General features: G+C 39.4%; 1 protein-coding gene across 1 annotated transcript; it reads right to left on the reverse strand.

Annotated features, from left to right (window-relative positions):
* Positions 1-7,534: 7,534 nt before the first annotated feature.
* On the reverse strand, positions 7,535-18,582 carry LOC148823800 (deoxyribonuclease-2-beta-like). Its single transcript, XM_088928153.1, has 6 exons — positions 18,573-18,582; positions 16,006-16,131; positions 15,096-15,293; positions 12,665-12,992; positions 7,904-7,963; positions 7,535-7,631 (listed from the first exon to the last, which is right to left on the reverse strand). Exons 1-6 carry the CDS (start codon positions 18,580-18,582, stop codon positions 7,535-7,537), a joined length of 819 nt encoding a protein of 272 aa, XP_088784279.1.
* Positions 18,583-19,125: the final 543 nt, after the last annotated feature.

Genomic DNA, 19,125 nt, shown 5'->3' on the forward strand with positions numbered 1-19,125 from the left:
GACCCTCACACCTGAAGAAGGGGGAGGTGTTTTTCGCTGGAAATCTCGCCTGCTTCTACTTTACAACTGGAGTGCTGGCTGTGACGAATTAAACCGGTTTTACAGGTTTCAATCACAGACCATGTGACATGGGAGTCAGGAAACTAACACACAGCGCCACCGGATTTGATAACGCTATAAAAACGCTATAAAATAATGTGACTTGGCACAGAACAAGTTTACAGCACAGTACAATAATAAATGCTGACCATGACTTTAGAAGCATAAATTGCCTTACACTCAATTTAAACACAAGCTGTCTTTAGCCCTCTAAGCTGGTTCATACAGAAATGTAGAGATCCAGGCTCAGAACACACAGCTTCATTAGCGAATACATATGCAGGACAACTAGAGAAGACGTTTTACAGAGGATGGATTTTTAGAAACATCCCATCAGTGACATCACTGAAGTCAACTCCTAGGTACTGTAACTGTCGTGTGGATAGTTTCACAAGAATCAGACAAAGGTTTAAGCATCGCTTGTTCTAGATAAAACTGCAAAAAAAAAAACAACAACCCATAATGTACTTCTTTGCGGCTCTGTTTGCCCAAATCATATATTCACAACGTGAAATCTAGAAAATAATATTACGTAACCAAAATCCGCAATATGGAAACAGAACCTGTGTAATTGTTGATAGATGATGTACTCGTAACATTTTTTCAAGACGAACTACAACATTTAAAAAATGACTTGTATGTACTTGGTATCTCTAATCAATCCACGGGTCCCAGCACAAAACGAAACTAAAACGCATACCGTTTCGCGCTTCTTATTAGTTGCTCAAAAGTAATTTGACCGTATGAAATGCATAATATAAACCTAGAAACATATACGTGAGCAGTACTTACAGATGCAGCCATTCAAAGTGCGCGTCACAGACACGTACCGCAGGTGACGTCGCTCAGTATGACGCAAGATGACGCGTGGCACCGCAGTACGTGATTGGTTGACCGACAGGGGCACTCGTGGTCCGTTGGTCTGTCGTAGAAAGACTTACAGTAAAAACGTCTTTGCTGTGCCCGTTGTAGATATTGAATTTTACCACTGAAGGGAAATCTTAGTAGCTGAGCATAAAAAGAATAGGAGCATACTGTAACGCGTGTGAAGGCCATAAACGATATTAATTTTGGAACATAAACATACAGTATATACTGTAGCTGGTCTTGGTACTTTAAAGAAAAAAATACACACCAGTATTCCATTTCTCCCTAAACATTTTAAGCTTTGAAGTCTTTAACTAACATGATACCGGAGTCAACAAGCATACTTTTAGAATTTGATTAAAAGGGAATATAATATGGAATCGCGTATCTAAAGAATTTAATAACGGTATTCGTGTACTGCGACAGGGCTGTGTAGGGCTTTTTCGCCTGCCTGTTCATGCGAGCTGTCTTCTAGCCGACTGGTCTAGGTGCGTGACTAGCAACTGGGAGGTTGTGTGATCGAATCCAGCTGGTGCCGGACTTTTCTTTTAACAAACATTTCTTCGAAAAAATAGAATAGCGATATTATGGACAATAAATTGACTTTTATATTTCAAAATATCGCAACATGAACGATATTTGCGATATTTTGAACATATCTTCCCTTCTGACAGCGGTTCCTCCTTCTATTGTGTGTGTGTGTGCAACAGAGTAAATTTTTATAGAGAAATGGAGGCTGGACAGTATGCGTTACAATATAAACATTTATATTGATTTAAATCGTGTTCTGATTTAAATCGCAAACGCGTGTTTAATTATGTGTTTTTTAATCATAATCAGGCTAATGCATTTCTACATTTTCTGTATGAACCAGCTTAGAGGTTCATACAGAAAGACAGCTTGTGTTTAAATTGAGTGTAAGGTAATTTATGCTTCTAAAGTCATGGTCAGCATTTATTATTGTACTGTGCTGTAAACTTTTTCTGTGCCTAGTCACATTATTTTATAGCGTTTTTATTGCGTTATTAAATCCGGTGGCGCTGTGTGTTAGAGTAGTTTCCTGACTCCCTTGTCACATGGTCTGTGATTGAATCCCATAGAACTATGACTTTATTTTTTAACAAACATTTCTTTGAAAAAATGAAACGTTTCCCTTGGTCAGAGATTAAATAAAACCTCACTCGCACCAAACAAATTTATATTTCTAAATATCACAAAATACGTTCATTGTCTTCCAATCGAGTCGAGTTGACATTGGAAGCCTGCCACACCCGGACTGTTAAACCAACGCATTAGCACGTCAAAGCCCATCGAGGGTATTGAGCCAGTATTGCCTTTAGTATTCCCCCCTCTCCCCTCAATTCAATTCAATTCAAGGTGTTTTATTTGCATGACAGATGGGTACAAGCAGTGTTGGGTATGTATATTGTAACGCTTACGGCAGACAGGCACTGTGTAAGAGCCGGCGCACCAGAGCAGCGCACCGAGGGAGCGTCTGCATTTCTAACTTAGTTTTTAAAATTAGTCAAGCAATATGAAGCATCTCCTTTTACTTAGTGCCTGAGCATAAAAAGAATAGGAGCATACTGCAACGCGTGTGAAGTCCATAAACGATATTAATTTTGGAACTTAAACATACAGTATATGGCTGGTCTCGGTACTTTAAAGAAAACATACACACCAGTATTCCATTTCTCCTAAACATTTTAAGCATCGAAGTCTTTAACTAACGCGATACCGGAGTCAACAAGCATACTTTTAGAATTTGATTAAAAGGGAATATAATATGGAATCGCGTATCTCAAGAAATTAATAACGATATAATTATATTCATGTTGCAAAAGAACTGCAACGGACATAAAAACTCCCTTGCTTTTAACAGAGCGTTCCATAATTTCTAACTACGAAAATGCCAGGTGAAAGGATTTGTAAACATATTTTGTTAAAGCAAGTCAGAACCCATTCAGAGCCTACATTACATTTTAGCGTTTCATTCTGAGCAGAAGACCCTCACACCTGAAGAAGGGGGAGGTGTTTTTCGCTGGAAATCTCGCCTGCTTCTACTTTACAACCGGAGTGCTGGCTGTGACGAATTAAACCGGTATTACAGGTTACAATCACAGACCATGTGACATGGGAGTCAGGAAACTAACACAGCGCCACCAGATTTGATAACGCTATGAAAACGCTATAAAATAATGTGACTAGGCACAGAACAAGTTTACAGCACAGTACAAAAATGCTGACCATGACTTTAGAAGCATAAATTGCCTTACACTCAATTTAAACACAAGCTGTCTTTAGCCCTCTAAGGTGGTTCATACAGAAATGTAGAGATCCAGGCTCAGAACACACAGCTTCATTAGCGAATACATATGCAGGACAACTAGAGAAGACGTTTTACAGAGGATGGATTTTTAGAAACATCCCATCAGTGACATCACTGAAGTCAACTCCTAGGTACTGTAACTGTCGTGTGGATAGTTTCACAAGAATCAGACAAAGGTTTAAGCATCGCTTGTTCTAGATAAAACTGCAAAAAAAAACAACAACCCATAATGTACTTCTTTGCGGCTCTGTTTGCCCAAATCATATATTCACAACGTGAAATCTAGAAAATAATATTACGTAACCAAAATCCGCAATATGGAAACAGAACCTGTGTAATTGTTGATAGATGATGTACTCGTAACATTTTTTCAAGACGAACTACAACATTTAAAAAATGACTTGTATGTACTTGATATCTCTAATCAATCCACGGGTCCCAGCACGAAACGAAAGTAAAACGCATACCGTTTCGCGCTTCTTATTAGTTGCTCAAAAGTAATTTGACCGTATGAAATGCATAATATAAACCTAGAAACATATACGTGAGTAGTACTTAAGCACTGTAGTATCGGTGTTAAGACATACCTCTCAAATACTGTAAATCAAGTTAAAAATATCTCAAGATTCTGGTCATAATGAAACCATGTTTCGTGTATGTTTTCTTTAAAGTACCGAGACCAGCCATATACTGTATGTTTATGTTCCAAAATTAATATCGTTTATGGCCTTCACACGCGTTGCAGTATGCTCCTATTGTTTTTATGCTCAGCTACTAAGATTTCCCTTCAGTGGTAAAATTAGATATGAATATTCAATACTTAAACGGGCACAGTTAAGACATTAAATATACATATACATACTGTATACAGTACAGTTTGCATACGGTAATATGTTTATGTCCCTAAATCAATCTCTTTTATGAGCATGTGAAAGGCATGGTGAATCACTGTACTTTGCATGATTGGAAAAAAATGCGTGATTGCGAAATGCTGTGGCGTTACTTTTACAAAGACGGTCAATGAAAAAAAGAATGTGGACCAGGGCAATACTTTGAGTTTACAGCTTGTCCAAGGTCATTTATTATTAATACTATTATTAATATCTTCGTTAAAGACTTTGATGGCTACAGCTCAAACATGAGAGGTTGAGCTTTATTAGCTCCACCTTGCGGAAATTCCGGATACTATTATTTTGCTAGCGGTATTTACCGGTAACTCGCGGTATTTACCGGTAGCTTGCGGTAGACTGCGTACAGCGTACCGGAAAATAATGCGGTATCGCCCGCGCATTTTGAATGGCTGCATCTGTAAGCACTGTAGTATCGGTGTTAAGACATACCTCTCAAATACTGTAAATCAAGTTAAAAATATCTCAAGACCGATTCTGGTCATAATGAAACCATGTTTCGTGTATGTTTTCTTTAAAGTACCGAGACCAGCCATATACTGTATGTTTATGTTCGGGCACAGTTAAGACATTAAATATACATATACATACTGTATACAGTACAGTTTGCATACGGTAATATGTTTATGTTCCTAAATCAATCTCTTTTATGAGCATGTGAAAGGCATGGTGAATCACTGTACTTTGCATGATTGGAAACAAATGCGTGATTGCGAAATGCTGTGGTGTTACTTTTACAAAGACGGTTAATGAAAAAAAGAATGTTGACCAGGGCAATACTTTGAGTTTACACTTACAGCTTGTCCAAGGTCATTCATTATTAATACTATTAGTAATATCTTCGTTAAAGACTTTGATGGCCACAGCTCAAACATGAGAGGTTGAGCTTTATTAGCTCCACCTTGCGGAAATTCCGGATACTATTATTTTGCTTGTCGTATTATAGGAGAATTTACGGTAACTCGCGGTATTTACCGGTAGCTTGCGGTAGACTGCGTACAGCGTACCGCAAAATAATGCGGTATCGCCCGCGCATTTTGAATGGCTGCATCTGTATAGACTCTTGAACGTTATTGACTTCATAGTAAATGTTTGAAGAACGACCACTAGAAATAAGGCGATCTGATTGTATTTTCAGCCATTCAGAGCCCTTAGGGGGTAAGACTTCCTCTAGAAGCCTCGAGCTGCATTCCGCCTGCCTTTTAGCTGTCAATCATTGACTCAGAAGGGGTAATCAATCAGTTTCTTATCAGTTCTCCTTTTTTTCACACCAGAAGGCAACTCTGAGGTTTTTTTCCATTGCATAACAGCAGATAAAGGCTCTCTAGCAGTGTCTAATGGTTTTTATAGCAATTGCAATGGTTATTATTCTTATTTTCAATATTTTTATGATTTTTTATTATAGGCGTGAAATTTCATTCCAGGTTCAGTCTTCACAAAACATGATGTAGAATTTTTTCTAATTGATCAATTTGTCCCTGATTTTTATCCAAGCTAGTAGTCACCTAGAACAAGGTTTCCAAATCATTCCCAGGCCCTTGACATGCATATAGTTGAAAAATCTGACCTCTGAAGACCAAAAAAACATTTTGGCCTGCTGTTTTTTGGGGTTTTTTTTCATATGTTTGTCTGCTGAGTGGACACATTAAGAAATATAAGAAATTTGACTGTTCACACTCAAAGCCAATGGGGTTACCTTCAATTTAAGACCTGAACCAGGCTCCTGCTATGTTCTGCTGCAGAGATATAACAAATGTTTAAGGAGGAGGAAATTCCAGGCAGAAATTGGCTAAATGTGTCAATGTTAATAACAGGTTAAACACAAATTGGAAGCGTCAAACATTTATCTCCTACATTTTTATGTGAGAAAAACAAAACAGAGAGTTTGTTACCTGTCAAGGTAGGTGGGGTGTTCACTACCTCATTATTTTTAAAGCAACTTAAAACGTAAGTGTACAAATGCATAAATTAAGATTCAAACAATCAAAAGACAGAACAACAATCAAACAGCAAACTGGAACTATTTCTGATCAAATAATCTGTTCTCTGATAATAAAATTGTTGTGAAAAAGTAATGTTACATTGATAGTTCAGGTGGGTAGCTGCGTCAGCATGCGTAGGCTGCAAAGGAACAAGTAATAGGTTTATTCCATGCTGAAAAAAAGAAGAAAGAGAACAACGTTTCGGCCGTGGAACCTTCTTCAGGTGTGATTCCAGTATTCAATTATTCACCAGTTAAATGAATCTTCAATTCCAACTCGGCTCTTACCTACCCAATTAATCTAATTATTTGCTTAGCCACAACGGTTTAATGTCCTTCCCCAAATCTCTGGGTGCTTCAGAGATAAAAGCCATGTCCCAGTTCTCGACCTGCGCCCTAAGCCATTTCTACAAGTCCGCACTTCTGTGATGTAGCGCAAGTGTGGACTTCAAGTGCGCCAGTATTAAAGGGCGCACTAGTACAAAAAGGTAAAAAGCACCCTCGCGTGATGTCACTGTTTTGTCACACGGCTCAGGAGGGTCGAAATCCAAGTCGGCTGTTAATTTTTTCGTTGTCCGCTTGCAGTTTGATTAAATTGAATTTTATCTCGACACTGTGTTCATTCATGTTGAAAACTTAACCTCGATTCATAACAGGCGAAGTAAACTAAGGAATCACTGGCAATACCGCTGCTTATTCCAAGCTGTGTACCATTAAATACATTTCATATCGTCTGTCCCAGTACAAAAATGACAGTACGAGGAACATAACGCTTTCATTCAACTAAATAAGGTAAACTTGGCTATACCTCAAAGCTTGTACTATTAAATACGAGCACCATTAAATACTCCGTGTACAGAATACAAAGCAGGTAAATGAATAAATATACATCAGTCAAAATGGAGGTGACGAAATAAAAGCTTTATGTCAAAATTTCGTACGTAGAATACATACAGTTTGAATCTAAAGTAGCCTAATGAAGTTTGTTTTTTCAAAAAAATTGTAGCGCTCCGGTGTTCACGTGGGTATGCGCCCTCTCCTCTGCCGCCTCAGGTCGAACCCCCACCATCGGGGACTCGAACCCGGGCCTCCGGCGTCACTCAACAGGGACCCAGCCAGCTGAACTAAAGGGAAATCTCCCATCAGCCCGGCGGCTGCGGTCCCTGCTATTCACAGGGAAGGGCGGTGACGTCACCGCGCTGGTAAGCCGGCTATCACAACCAACGGTGGCCGTATGCGTTACAATATTATGAGTTCTAAAACTTAAAAAAAGTTCAATTTTACTAATACGTGGATATTTTATTCTCCATGGCAACTTCTCTCCGCCTTGATACGTTAGAATGTGGAACGTCACCATTCTGCGAGCAATTGGGGGTAATTCCCTTCAGCGGAGTCCACTCCAATGTGGACTTCAGAGAAGTCTGCCTTGGCGGTGCTGGTGAGCATCCTTGTGACAAATTTAGAAATGGAACACCCTAAGCCCTTGCATATTGGGACACGGCCAAAGCAACCCGAGATCTGCTGGATCATGGCATCCAGAACTATAGTTGGACACACATGCTTTAAGCCGGTTCTCTTTTTTCAGCTTTTATTTATTCTAAGTTGTAATGTTTAATACACGCAATGAAAGAATGTGTCCATCTACTGTTTATTACAATTTACACCTCTTTGCTGTTGCATGTATACTGGGGAATTAGTAAAGGCAGAAAAACCACTCACCAGTCCACAGACTCCTCCTGCTCGTTCCTGCAGGACACGGCTGCATCAGCAGTGAGCCCACTGTGTACAAATATCATCAGCGGCCAGATCAGCAGCATCCAAACGGCATCCTAATGGAAACAAGGGCTCAAGAAATCTGGTTTGTCCTTCTCAATTGTCTACAATCAAACCATCGAATTTGACAGAAAAATGCAATAATAAATCAGTACCAAACTGTTTTCCTTCATTATAAAATGCCCATCATTTTTTCAAACCTAGAAGCTTAACTTTCAAGACAAATTTGCATGTAGTAAGAAATGTATTCATGTTGAGTCAAACCTTTCCAGCTTGTACTGTATCTCATGCTTAAGGCTGGCACACAAGACAAAGTAATATTTGGTGAAGAAAGACATTTCAGTTCACACTTCACTTCATTCACAGCATTTATGGTCTATTTAAGTCTATTTATGGTCTGTAAGTTACAGTGCAGTTCTTTCTTGGATTAATGTGTAATTTATTGTAGTGCAATATGGATGTAGTGCTATGCGATCAGTCATTAAATGGACATTCAGCATTTTCTATTATGCTTTCATTCCCAACAAACAAAGGTAAAAGTGTATGTGAATTCTTGAGAGATTTCCAATAAAGCCATCCCATAGTCATTTTCTAGTTTTTAAGTCCAGAACTACCACAATGGTAGAAAATGAAATGTAGGCTTGATGTTAATAGCTGCAAAAATAATGCAATAATGATGGAGTAATAAGGGACTCAAAGGCTACATAACTAAAGGCTAAAGTTAGGAGCCCAGATGCCAACTTAAGCAAGACAATCCCCAACTCGTACTGCAGAGGGTGAGTGAACACGGCTTGTGAACGATACTTCTTGTGTGACTAAATTCAATCACGGAACATTCTAATTCAATTTTCAAAACTAATGAAAGAAAAACAGACACTTACCATGAGTGTGGCCTTGAAGCAGCTTTTAGTCTTTCAAGACTAAGGAGAGACAATACAGGCAGCTACTTCAGTTCACTTCTCCAATTCAGGCCACGAAACCCGAAAGTGTTGCCAGACCAAAACTTGCCTAAAAGAATGCACAGAATGCCAAAAAAGGCATTTTGCAATTGACCTTGAAAGACAAAGAACTATTTGCAGTTCTGATTTTCTGGTATATCCAGTATTAGATACGTGAAAGGACACTGTAAATCAGACTATGATCTAGAGCAGAATTTCTCAGTTAGGTACTTTGATTATTTTGACATCATTAAAGCAGTTTAAAATAATATCATCACAAAGTGCTATTGCTACATTTGTGAAACAAAATAACATATCAATGAGTGTTCATTTTATAACAGTCTTGATGTTCTTTCACCAAAACAGGGTTTTAATTCAATAAAAAAAAAATTCTGTGTCCTAACTCCCGACATACGAGGACATATGAGCATGGACAGTGATTTTGCCCGATCAGTGCAACTCACATAGGCTTAAAAAGACCTGCTGAGCGATTGCTGTATCCAATTGTTCTTTCTTTACATCTGTGCTACTATTCATTTCAGGAACCAAAGAATTTTAATAGGACAGTGAGAGCACATTTCACCTCTATTTAAGGAAGCTCTCAAATACAACAGTGTGGTGGGTCAGCAGTGTTGATGCACTAGTTTCAGCTGAGGGGGTTCAGGCCTCAATCATGTGTACATAGACCCACGTGGGGGTGAATTAGCAAATTAGTTAAGGGTGAGAGGCACATTCTCACATGGTGGCAATTAGCCTAGGTTTGGTACAGTTTATAAATAGTTCTATGGGAGGATTTTGTTGTTGTTGTTGGTGGTGGGGCAGCTTGTGACTTAACTTTTTTCTGCAGTATTTCCTTTCTGTTGTGGCTTGTCCATATGCTGGGGCCTAATGAGGTCTGAAGAGGCTGGCTTGTCTCAGACAGCTATTTCAGTCTTCCTTTTATTAGCTTGTATTCATATTGTTTTTTAATACAGAGAACAATGACTTCATTGTATATTGGAAATGGGCATATTGGAAAGCTAAAGATAAAATGTAGGAGTCCTTATATTAGAAGAGCATTACAATAATTGACATTGGAAACAGTCTAAGGAAGAGAAACCAGAATAACTCCCACATTGAAAGGTACAGTATTGTGTTGTAAACTGAGAGGTTAAAACAACTTTATCACTTTTGGCTGGAGGATTGAAGATGTGGAGACTTGAGTATTCAAAATCCTGAAAAGAACTGAGAATTTGGACTCGGGCAGCTACAGTACTTCACATTCAACATGGGGGGTGGGTAGAGAATGAAATTGAAGTCTGTGATGGAAAAGACATGCTGTGCAATCCAAATCACAGGAGTGTTACAAAGAATCTTTTATCAATAGTTACTATCAACCAAACAGAAAAGATGGGCAGAATATCTTTCTCTCACTTGTAACCTTTTAACACTCCTGGGCTAGAACTTTATCAAAATTGAAAGTTTAAAACCGCACATTGAGGAAGCAGCTGTGATCAAGGTATAAGTCCCTTCGCCCAGTTTTGCATAAGGGGAGTTTTTTCTGGGTTTACACTTTGTCAGACCAATATTTGAAATCTGATCCTACTTGGAATTTTGTTTATACAGACCCACAAAATGAAGCTCAATAATTAATTGCTTACATTTATATTGCACTTTACAGGTAATGGGGACTCCCCTCCGCCACCACCAATGTGCAGCATCCACCTGGATGATCTTAGCAATCATCTCCAAACAGTGCAAAGCGGTTTTCACTTTCTTCAAATATCAGTGATGCATTAAAATTGGACTGAACACTATAGTTCCAAGAACAGAAGTTAGTGTTTTGAGTGTTTTTCTTGGTGTGTAATAGTGATTCTATTTATCTAAGCAGGTACAGTGGGCTCAAGAATTATTGGCACCCTTGATAAAGTTGAACAAAACAACCTGTATAAAATACACAGCACAGATAATGAGTCTATCTTATGCCCAGACAATGGGAATTATTTCAAAACAAATATTTAAAATGAGTAATACATGTTTTTTCCAGGAACATTAATGTCACAATTATTAGATCCCCCACTTTCCTTTAAGGAAACTGAACAAAATAAAATCTGAAATGAAGTTCTGCTTTTTTAAATATAACTCAGTCAAAAGGAACATTTTCTGGACTTGCTGTTTCACCAGGGTATAAAAAGAGGTAAACACACATAATAAAAACTTTGGCCATCCACCACCATGGGGAAAGGCAAAGAAGTGACAAATTAAGAGACAAATTAGTATTGATCTTCACAAATGGTAAAGAATCCAAGGGTCACAGCTGGAGAACTGCAGAGTCTGGTTGCATCTTGGAGTCCTTGAGTCTCCAAATCAATAATTAGATGGTACATCCATGCTAAAAAGCTATTTGGAAGGGTTGCCAGAAGGAATTGATAACAAGAAACAAACTGAAGTGTCTGGAGTTTGCCAAATGCCATTGGGACTTTGACTAGAACCCAGTGCTATGGTCAGGTGAGACCAAAATTGAAGGGTGTGGCCACTCACACCACCAGTACGTTTGGCGTTGGAGAGGGATGCATACTCACACAAAAAAACGTATATTCACTGTGAAATATGGGGGTGGAACATTGATGTTGTGTTGTGGTTGTGATGCCACTGGGGCCCTTGTTAAGGACAAAGGTATCATGATCTCTACTAAATATCAGGATATTCTGGGCAAAAATCTGGCTGCCTATGCCAGAAAGCTACAGCATGATTTGGTCTCTGGTGGACCTCCCAGCATGACAATGATCCTAAACACACCATTTAAAAATCAACTAAGAAATGTTTGAGAGAAAACAAAATCAGTGTTTTTCACTAGTTTACCCAGTTTTGGGGTATATAAAATATAAGTCATTATCTGTGCTGTTTATTTTATATGGGGTTTTTTGTTCTTCATTAAGGGTGACAGTAATTTGTGAGCGCACTGTAAGGTGGTAGAAGAAAACGTGAAGAAAAACAGTGCCAACAGGAAAAATAAGACATTTGAGGAACACAGCACAAGATGCTAGTAGAAACGTTTTTTTAGAAGAAATCATGTTGTGCACATTTTTTCCCAGGCAAATATGACCCAGCTCCACCAACAATGGAAGTCAGGAATATCTGCGTACCTCAGCAAATAATATGCTGTTATCTTAACTTATTGATTATAGATTAGATGCACACAACAAAAGAGTGCTGGTAGACCAGGAATTCCACTAATCTTAATATATTCAGAGCTGTGAGCACCATCATTTATTGGCTATAGATGGGATTCGCACAACAGAAGACAAAAGCACAAAATGAGGAAAGATTTCACAGAACTGCTGGTGGGAACCCAACCAAACCTACAGTATAAAGAAAAAACATTTGCGCAACGTAATCCTGATTGACATTTACAACCAGTGTCCTCTTATTTTAAATGAAGAGCTTTGCCACTACACTTCACAGGAACAAAAGCTACTTTCTGATAATAGATGAATGGATTGATAATTGCAGTCGTTGGGTGTTTCTTCTTTTGTGTTAGCCATCAACCCATGTTTAAACCTATACATTTTAGTTGTTCTGGAAAGAAGCACATTTGCATTTGAGCAACGTTTTTTCTTGCTTTTCAGCAAACATTAGCTTCAAAATATCAAGCGGCATTTGCTAAACCTGAGCGCAATTAACACTGCTCTGCATCTGCAACAGATAGATACAGAAAGAGTCAGCGTAACTGAATTGCAACAACAGGGTCAAACATTCCCCCTCTTACAGTTTAAACATGTCTCTGCACCTAACAAACCAGGACACAGCCCCCCTGAAAGCGTGGTAGATAACAGGGTTTTGTGAGCAAATAAGTCCTCCACTTTTCCACTGCTGGCAGTCCTCTCTGTTTAGATCTCCAGTGCAGATCCACTGGTCTCCATCCTCCTGGGATACACACCACTTGGCATGATCAAAGTGAGAGCAGAACTCCACAGGTCCCGGCAGTTTAATTCTTTTGATATTTAAAACGTGTTCAGGAAGGGAGCAGTTTGAAGGCAGTTCATGCTCTTTTCGTTGCCAGGTTTCCGTCAACAGAGTAGTCTTTAAAACTTGAGCAGCCCAGCCAGTGTAGATGTCTGTAAAAGACAACCCTCAAGTATGTCAACAAAGTAGAAATATAAGGCATTTAACAGCATCTACAATGGCTCTCCAGACAGGGCTCTTTCTTGGTTTAAAGAAAAAGGAAACACTCTGTGAAAAGTAAAAAAAAAAGCTCTTACCGGTCTGGAATTTAATTTTACTGCCATTTTCACATTGTATAATGAAACATTTCCCCTTACTAAACGGTTTTCAGTGCTTTGTTTTCCAATTGAGTTCTTTCAGAACTTTTTATGTTTTAATAACAATCACAACAGAACAACATAAAAGAGCTACTGGTAGTGATTGGAAAGCCCTTGTAGCAAGACAGTTTTAGAAGCGCAACATGTGTTTCTGCCCTACAGATGTGAACTACAAATGTGCAGTTTGTATGTTCTCCCCGTGTTTGCAGGGGTTTCCTCTGGGTGCTCCAGTTTTTGGTCCCACAGTCCAAAAACAACAGACTAGTTGGGTTAATTGGCTTTTGGGAAAATGGACTCTTGGGTAAGCGCTGTGTGTTTTTGTCTCTGTATGCACTGTGATGTCCTGGCATCCTGTCCAGTGTGTATCCTGCCTTTTCCCCTTTGCTTGCTGGGATAGGTTCTGGCTCCCCAGTGACTTTATAGTGGATAAAGTGGTTAGAAGACTGATGTATGATTCACTGTAGGTGGAGTGGATTTTTCATCTCAAAACTATGCGAACTCTGTTAAATGATTATTTTGGACCTAGGTCTTGTTTTCTTGGGATGTTTTCTGCTTCTAGCAATATTACACACTTTACAGTTTATTGCTGGTGATATACTATCGAATATGATGTTTTATGTTATTGCAAGATTATGAAAACAGACACATATACTGTATGGTTTAAATATTTTTCCATTCTGATATTATTATTGCATCCAATCTGAAATTGATTTTTAACTAAGCTTAGTTAAAAATGATCAAACTAAGATTGTTTTTGCCAAATCTGAAAAGTTTGTTTCAGTTTATGTATTATATTGGTGGCTAATATACCATTATATAAACTCATTGTACCATGTAATGGATAGCTTTGAATAAAGTCAAGACCAAATTGTTTTCCCTTTTCGCTGTCTGCATTTTATTTTTAATGTTTGTCTGGGATGAAGAAATGTAATTTGTCTCATTCTTCTTTTGTCATTTTCATGTTTGGCTCTTAACAATGTGCGGCCTTTTGCAAACCTGTACATGCAACCACTGGCCAAAATATAAGCAAAGCCCGTCATCATGCTGTAAAGAGTAAAAACTATGACCAGGAAGTTGCATGTACAGTATCTCACTGGTTCTGAAATATCTGTAGCATCTTGCAGTCGCATTGCTTTACAGGATTTGCAATCTTTACAATAACAATTGCAGCAGAGGTTGTGATGACAGTAAGGTGTGCAGGACTGAGCTATGTTTTTAATAGGACCAAAATCTGGGCAATTTTGTGGCCTGTGAAAGGTGATGGAAGTCTCTGTCATGCTTCTCAAGACAGCCAAGCCACACTTTTAATGTGAGAGCACAGGAATTCAAAGGGAATTTAGCTAGCTTGTTTTTAGGACTTAAAAGTGCATTTACTTGGGTTGCCTCCACACTTCCATAAAGAAGAGAATACGTGCTAAAAATGAATATGCATTTGGCAGTGGCCTGGCAACAGACGACTGCAAGGACAGAAGACTGTAATACATCGCTAAGACAACACATTAAATCTGAATAAGTTCAAAGGGGCCACTTGTCCACACTGGTGAATTGCAAATCACTGGAACGTAAGCATAACTACCATGGAGTATTTCAACATCTTTAAATGTGAATGTATTTCTGGACGTTTCGAGAGTCGGAGTCGACTGTTTTTATCCGACTCTTCTCCTCAGTGCAGAATGAAAATCAGTGCTGTCCAGGAAGGTTTCTGAACTTTAACCAGCTCCAGAATCAATGGGAAACCTACGTGACCAAACAAATGCTCAATTCCAGGAAAAAGATTCCAAATGCATATCCTGGTACAGAACCTTTGATAAGGACAGCTGATATGTCAGATTGTAGTTGGTGTTTCATCACAGATCTTTTTGTACAGTCTGCGTGGTTTTAAAAGAAAACCACTCTCACCATCCACAAAGAAGCGAGACTTGGCAAGGCTGAGGAAGGTTTCTCCCTGAGCTGACAGCAGTTTCCCCATCCTCCTTCCCTGCACCCAGGGCTTTACAGAGCCCTCACAAATGCAGCTCATTCTGGGCAGTTCGTGGCGAAAGACTTCAGGCAAGGAGCAGTTGTACACGTGGGGGTTATAATACAACAGCTGCTCGGCTGAGGAAAAAGAAAGGAAAACAACTTTATTGTTGCTAAATCGCATCCTCTCACTTGCAATGCAAACACCTTATGTTGTTACAACAGTAACCATTATACCCGGGCCGGAACACCCACAGCCCACAGAGGTGCTGGAGGGCTTCGGTTTTATTTTTTCATACCTTCATGTCACTGAACTGTGAGGAAAAATAAACTGTTCATTTTTGTATGATTAAAATCAATAAATACAAAACTGAGGAAGGTAACACTACAAAGCGTCTTCTGTGGAATAAGGAGGCAAAGAAGCTAGAAGGGGAAATTGTGTTCTCCATTGAGAAGAGAGACATTAAGTTTTCTGATGCAGAAGCAGTTAATTTGGATTTCCCCAGCTTCTTAACACTGCCTGCTATATCTGAAGACCCGCCACACTCAATAATTCCATTGTAGTGCTGGGCTACAGCACAAGTCTGCAGTCCTATGAAGCAAGGACTACACATTCAATTTACCCCACACATTTCATTCTATGGCTCGGCTCACGGTTAAAAAACAAAAACAAAAATCCGGCCCAACAAATATTGAATCTGGTAAATGGCCTCGCATTGTCGTCTCTTTCAATTTGAACTGAGCAATACAAATAAAAATAAAATGGTATTTTGCTATTAGCATAATGCTAGCTTCCCTATGTTGTGCACCTATCTGAGGGAATTGTGTAGATTTGTACTGTAAGTGATACAGAGCGCGGTCCGGCCGTTCAGTTTCCCCGAGGACGGCCAGCTGTACCCCCTTTCTGGGAATGGAGGGAAGTGGGGGACACTGTGACTGAGCCAGAAACCCTGAGTCTGGTCAAAGTGTAGGACTCCTGTGTGGACACACAAAGAGATATTACAACACACCGAGATAACAGATCACATTCTATTCATTCATACTTAAAATGAACAGCAGTTATCGATTTATGAAGAGTCAGTAGATGATGGATTGCAAGTTATTACTGTTAACACAGTACTTTGAAAAGGTCAATAATAATAATAATAATAATAATTCCTTACACTTTTATAGTGCTTTTCTGGACACTCCACTCAAAGCTCTTTCCAGGTATTGGGGACTCTCGTCCACCACCACCAATGTGAAGCCAAAGTGTACACAGAACACTCACCACACACCAGCTATTTAGTGGGGAGGAGAGCAGAGTAATGAAGCCAATTCAAAGATGGGGATTCTTAGGAGGCCATGACTGGTAAGGGCCAATGGGAAGTTTGGCCAGGATGCTGGGGTAACACCTATACTCTTTTCGAGAAACGCCCTGGGATTTTCAATGACCACAGAGAGTCAGGACCTCGGTTTTATGTCTCATCCGAAGGACAGTGCCTTTTTAAAGTATAGTGTCCCCGTCACTATACTGGGGCATTAGGACTCACATAGACTGCAGGGTGAGCACCCCCTGCTGGCCCCACTTACACCTCTTCCAGCAGCAACCTTAGCTTTCGCAGGAGGTCTCCCATCCAGGTACTGACCAGGCTCACAGCTACTGAGCTTTAGTGGGCTGCCAGTTGTGAGGTACATTGTGTTTAATTTAGTAGTGGTAATGATAAAGATGATACTGATGTTTGTATCCCTGGAAGCCATGGGCACAAGGAAGGTGACACCCTGGACAAGAAGCCCACTTAATCGCAGGGCAGATACAGACACTGAAGCGCACACTAGAGCTAATCTTTTCTCAGAAGCCAATCAGCCAACCAGTATAGTTTTGGACCGGGGGAGGAAACTGGAGCACCCAGAGGTAACCCTGGGAGAAAAGACAATTTCTTCACAGATGGCATCCTGAGTCCAAAATCAAGCCCAGGGCCCCAGTGCTGTAAGGTAGCAATGCTAACCACTGTACTACTGTGCTGCCTGGTTAGTAGTAGTACTAGTAGTAGTGGCAATTTTATACCCACCCAAATTAGAATTGGCGATTTTATCTGTACATTTCTTCTCACGCCCATGACCTTTGACCCCAGGTTTGTCCAACCTCTCTTACACAGTCATACACCTATTGACCCTACACAGTGATGTACAGGACTTTTCCAGCCCATCAAAGAACGTGTATTCCCAGTGCTGAGCCACTTATACTCCACTACTTTCGAAATTCTAATTGCCATAACATGGTCTTTTATAATTAATAATTATAAGTCTTTAGCAGACATTAAATCTAATAAACAATAAATCCGTGTTAATTTTATACTGATTTTATTATAGAATTTTTATTATAGTTTAATATAGAAAAATTGATGATGTTTTTGAAAGAATATTCGTAATATAGTGATACAAATGCATCACTTTCTATGCCATGCTGTGCTGTTCTATGAAATGCTAAGATACACTTCTAAACAAAAATAACTAGTATCTAATTATCAGGGTCCTTACTAGTGTTATCTCGCTAACTTGCTAAAATATCCTGTAGAATTCTTTAAAACATCTTTCTCACAATGATTTCATTATCCTAAAAAAAACAACAATATCTCTTTATCAAAAGAGGGGCAAGATGAAAGTGATCAGGCAACTTTTTTAAGTTATTTAAAAGTGAGATGATTTGATGAGTTTTACCAAGAATACTTTATAAACAGTTCTTCTGATTGCTTTCTTACTACATAAATAGAAGCATATTACCAGGAATATATAGATACAGGCTTGCAAACACTTATATGTGCAAGTAGTTCAGGTGGATAGCTGCGTCAGCATGTGTAGTCTTCAAAGGAGCAAGTAATAGGTTTATTCCATGCTGAAAAGAGAAGAGAGAAACACGTTTCGGCTGTGAAGCCTTCTTCAGGTGTGCTAAAGAAGAAGGCACACCTGCACACCTGAAGAAGGCTTCACAGCTGAAACGTTGTGTTTTCTCTCTTCTCTTTTCATCATGGAATAAACCTATTACTTGTCACTTATATGTGCATGTGTGTTTATTTGCTTGGACCTCATGATACTTCTGTAATGGAAGGACAGTGTTAACCTTAGAAACAAAGGCACAATCCTTATAAAAGAACTCTGAAAGCAATCAAATCCAGTTAAAAGATGTTATTGTTATTCTGCTATTATACAGTGTATTGTAATTATGTGTTTCAAGAAAATTAGTTTGAAGGCTTACCAAACCACACGACAAGGTTATGATCTAGTGTTGCTTACTGTAGTAAACTATGATAAGAACAGTAGATTAACTAGGGAAGCATCTGGGAACTTATTTTAACTTGATTTATCATGTTAAATGCAGGATTAGAGCACAAAATATTCTCATGGATTTGCCTTCACAAAAGTCAAACTATTCAATACCATTCAACATTCCTCATTCACACCCGATCATAACTATCCTAACTTTCTGTAAGTAAGGATTCCATTGTACCAGTACATGTACATGCAATAAGGTTCAAGTTCTATGTCAATATGCAAGAGCAGATCAACTATTATCAAGGAAACAAGGCTTGATTAATACAGTGTAATACATTTAATACTGGTGTTAATTGAAGTCGCATACGTGCAGCTTTCAAGGGTGCCAGCCTGTAGAGGCAGCACCTGTATGGAGACTTTTCGGCAGCAGCGGGAGCAGTGCGACGCATTACTGGGGAGGATTGGGAGGTTAGAGACACTCGTGAAGATGCAGAAGCCGGAGACAGTGTGTACCGGCAGTCAAACGCTTGAGCAGCTGTCTCCCGGTGAGTGGCTCCCCCCACTGCGCAGGTTGCAATGCCTGGCGGAAGCTCTGCCCCCCCCAGAGCACACACCGCCTCAGGACACTCCATCTGGCTTCTCTGCTCACCACCGCCCAGGACCTGGCTGACGCTGTCCCCGCCGTCTGTCTCCCCTCAGGAAGCACCGTTTACACAGC

The sequence above is a fragment of the Atractosteus spatula genome, chromosome 11, assembly GCF_055471065.1.
Source record: "Atractosteus spatula isolate fAtrSpa1 chromosome 11, fAtrSpa1.hap1, whole genome shotgun sequence".
Lineage (NCBI taxonomy): Eukaryota > Metazoa > Chordata > Actinopteri > Semionotiformes > Lepisosteidae > Atractosteus > Atractosteus spatula.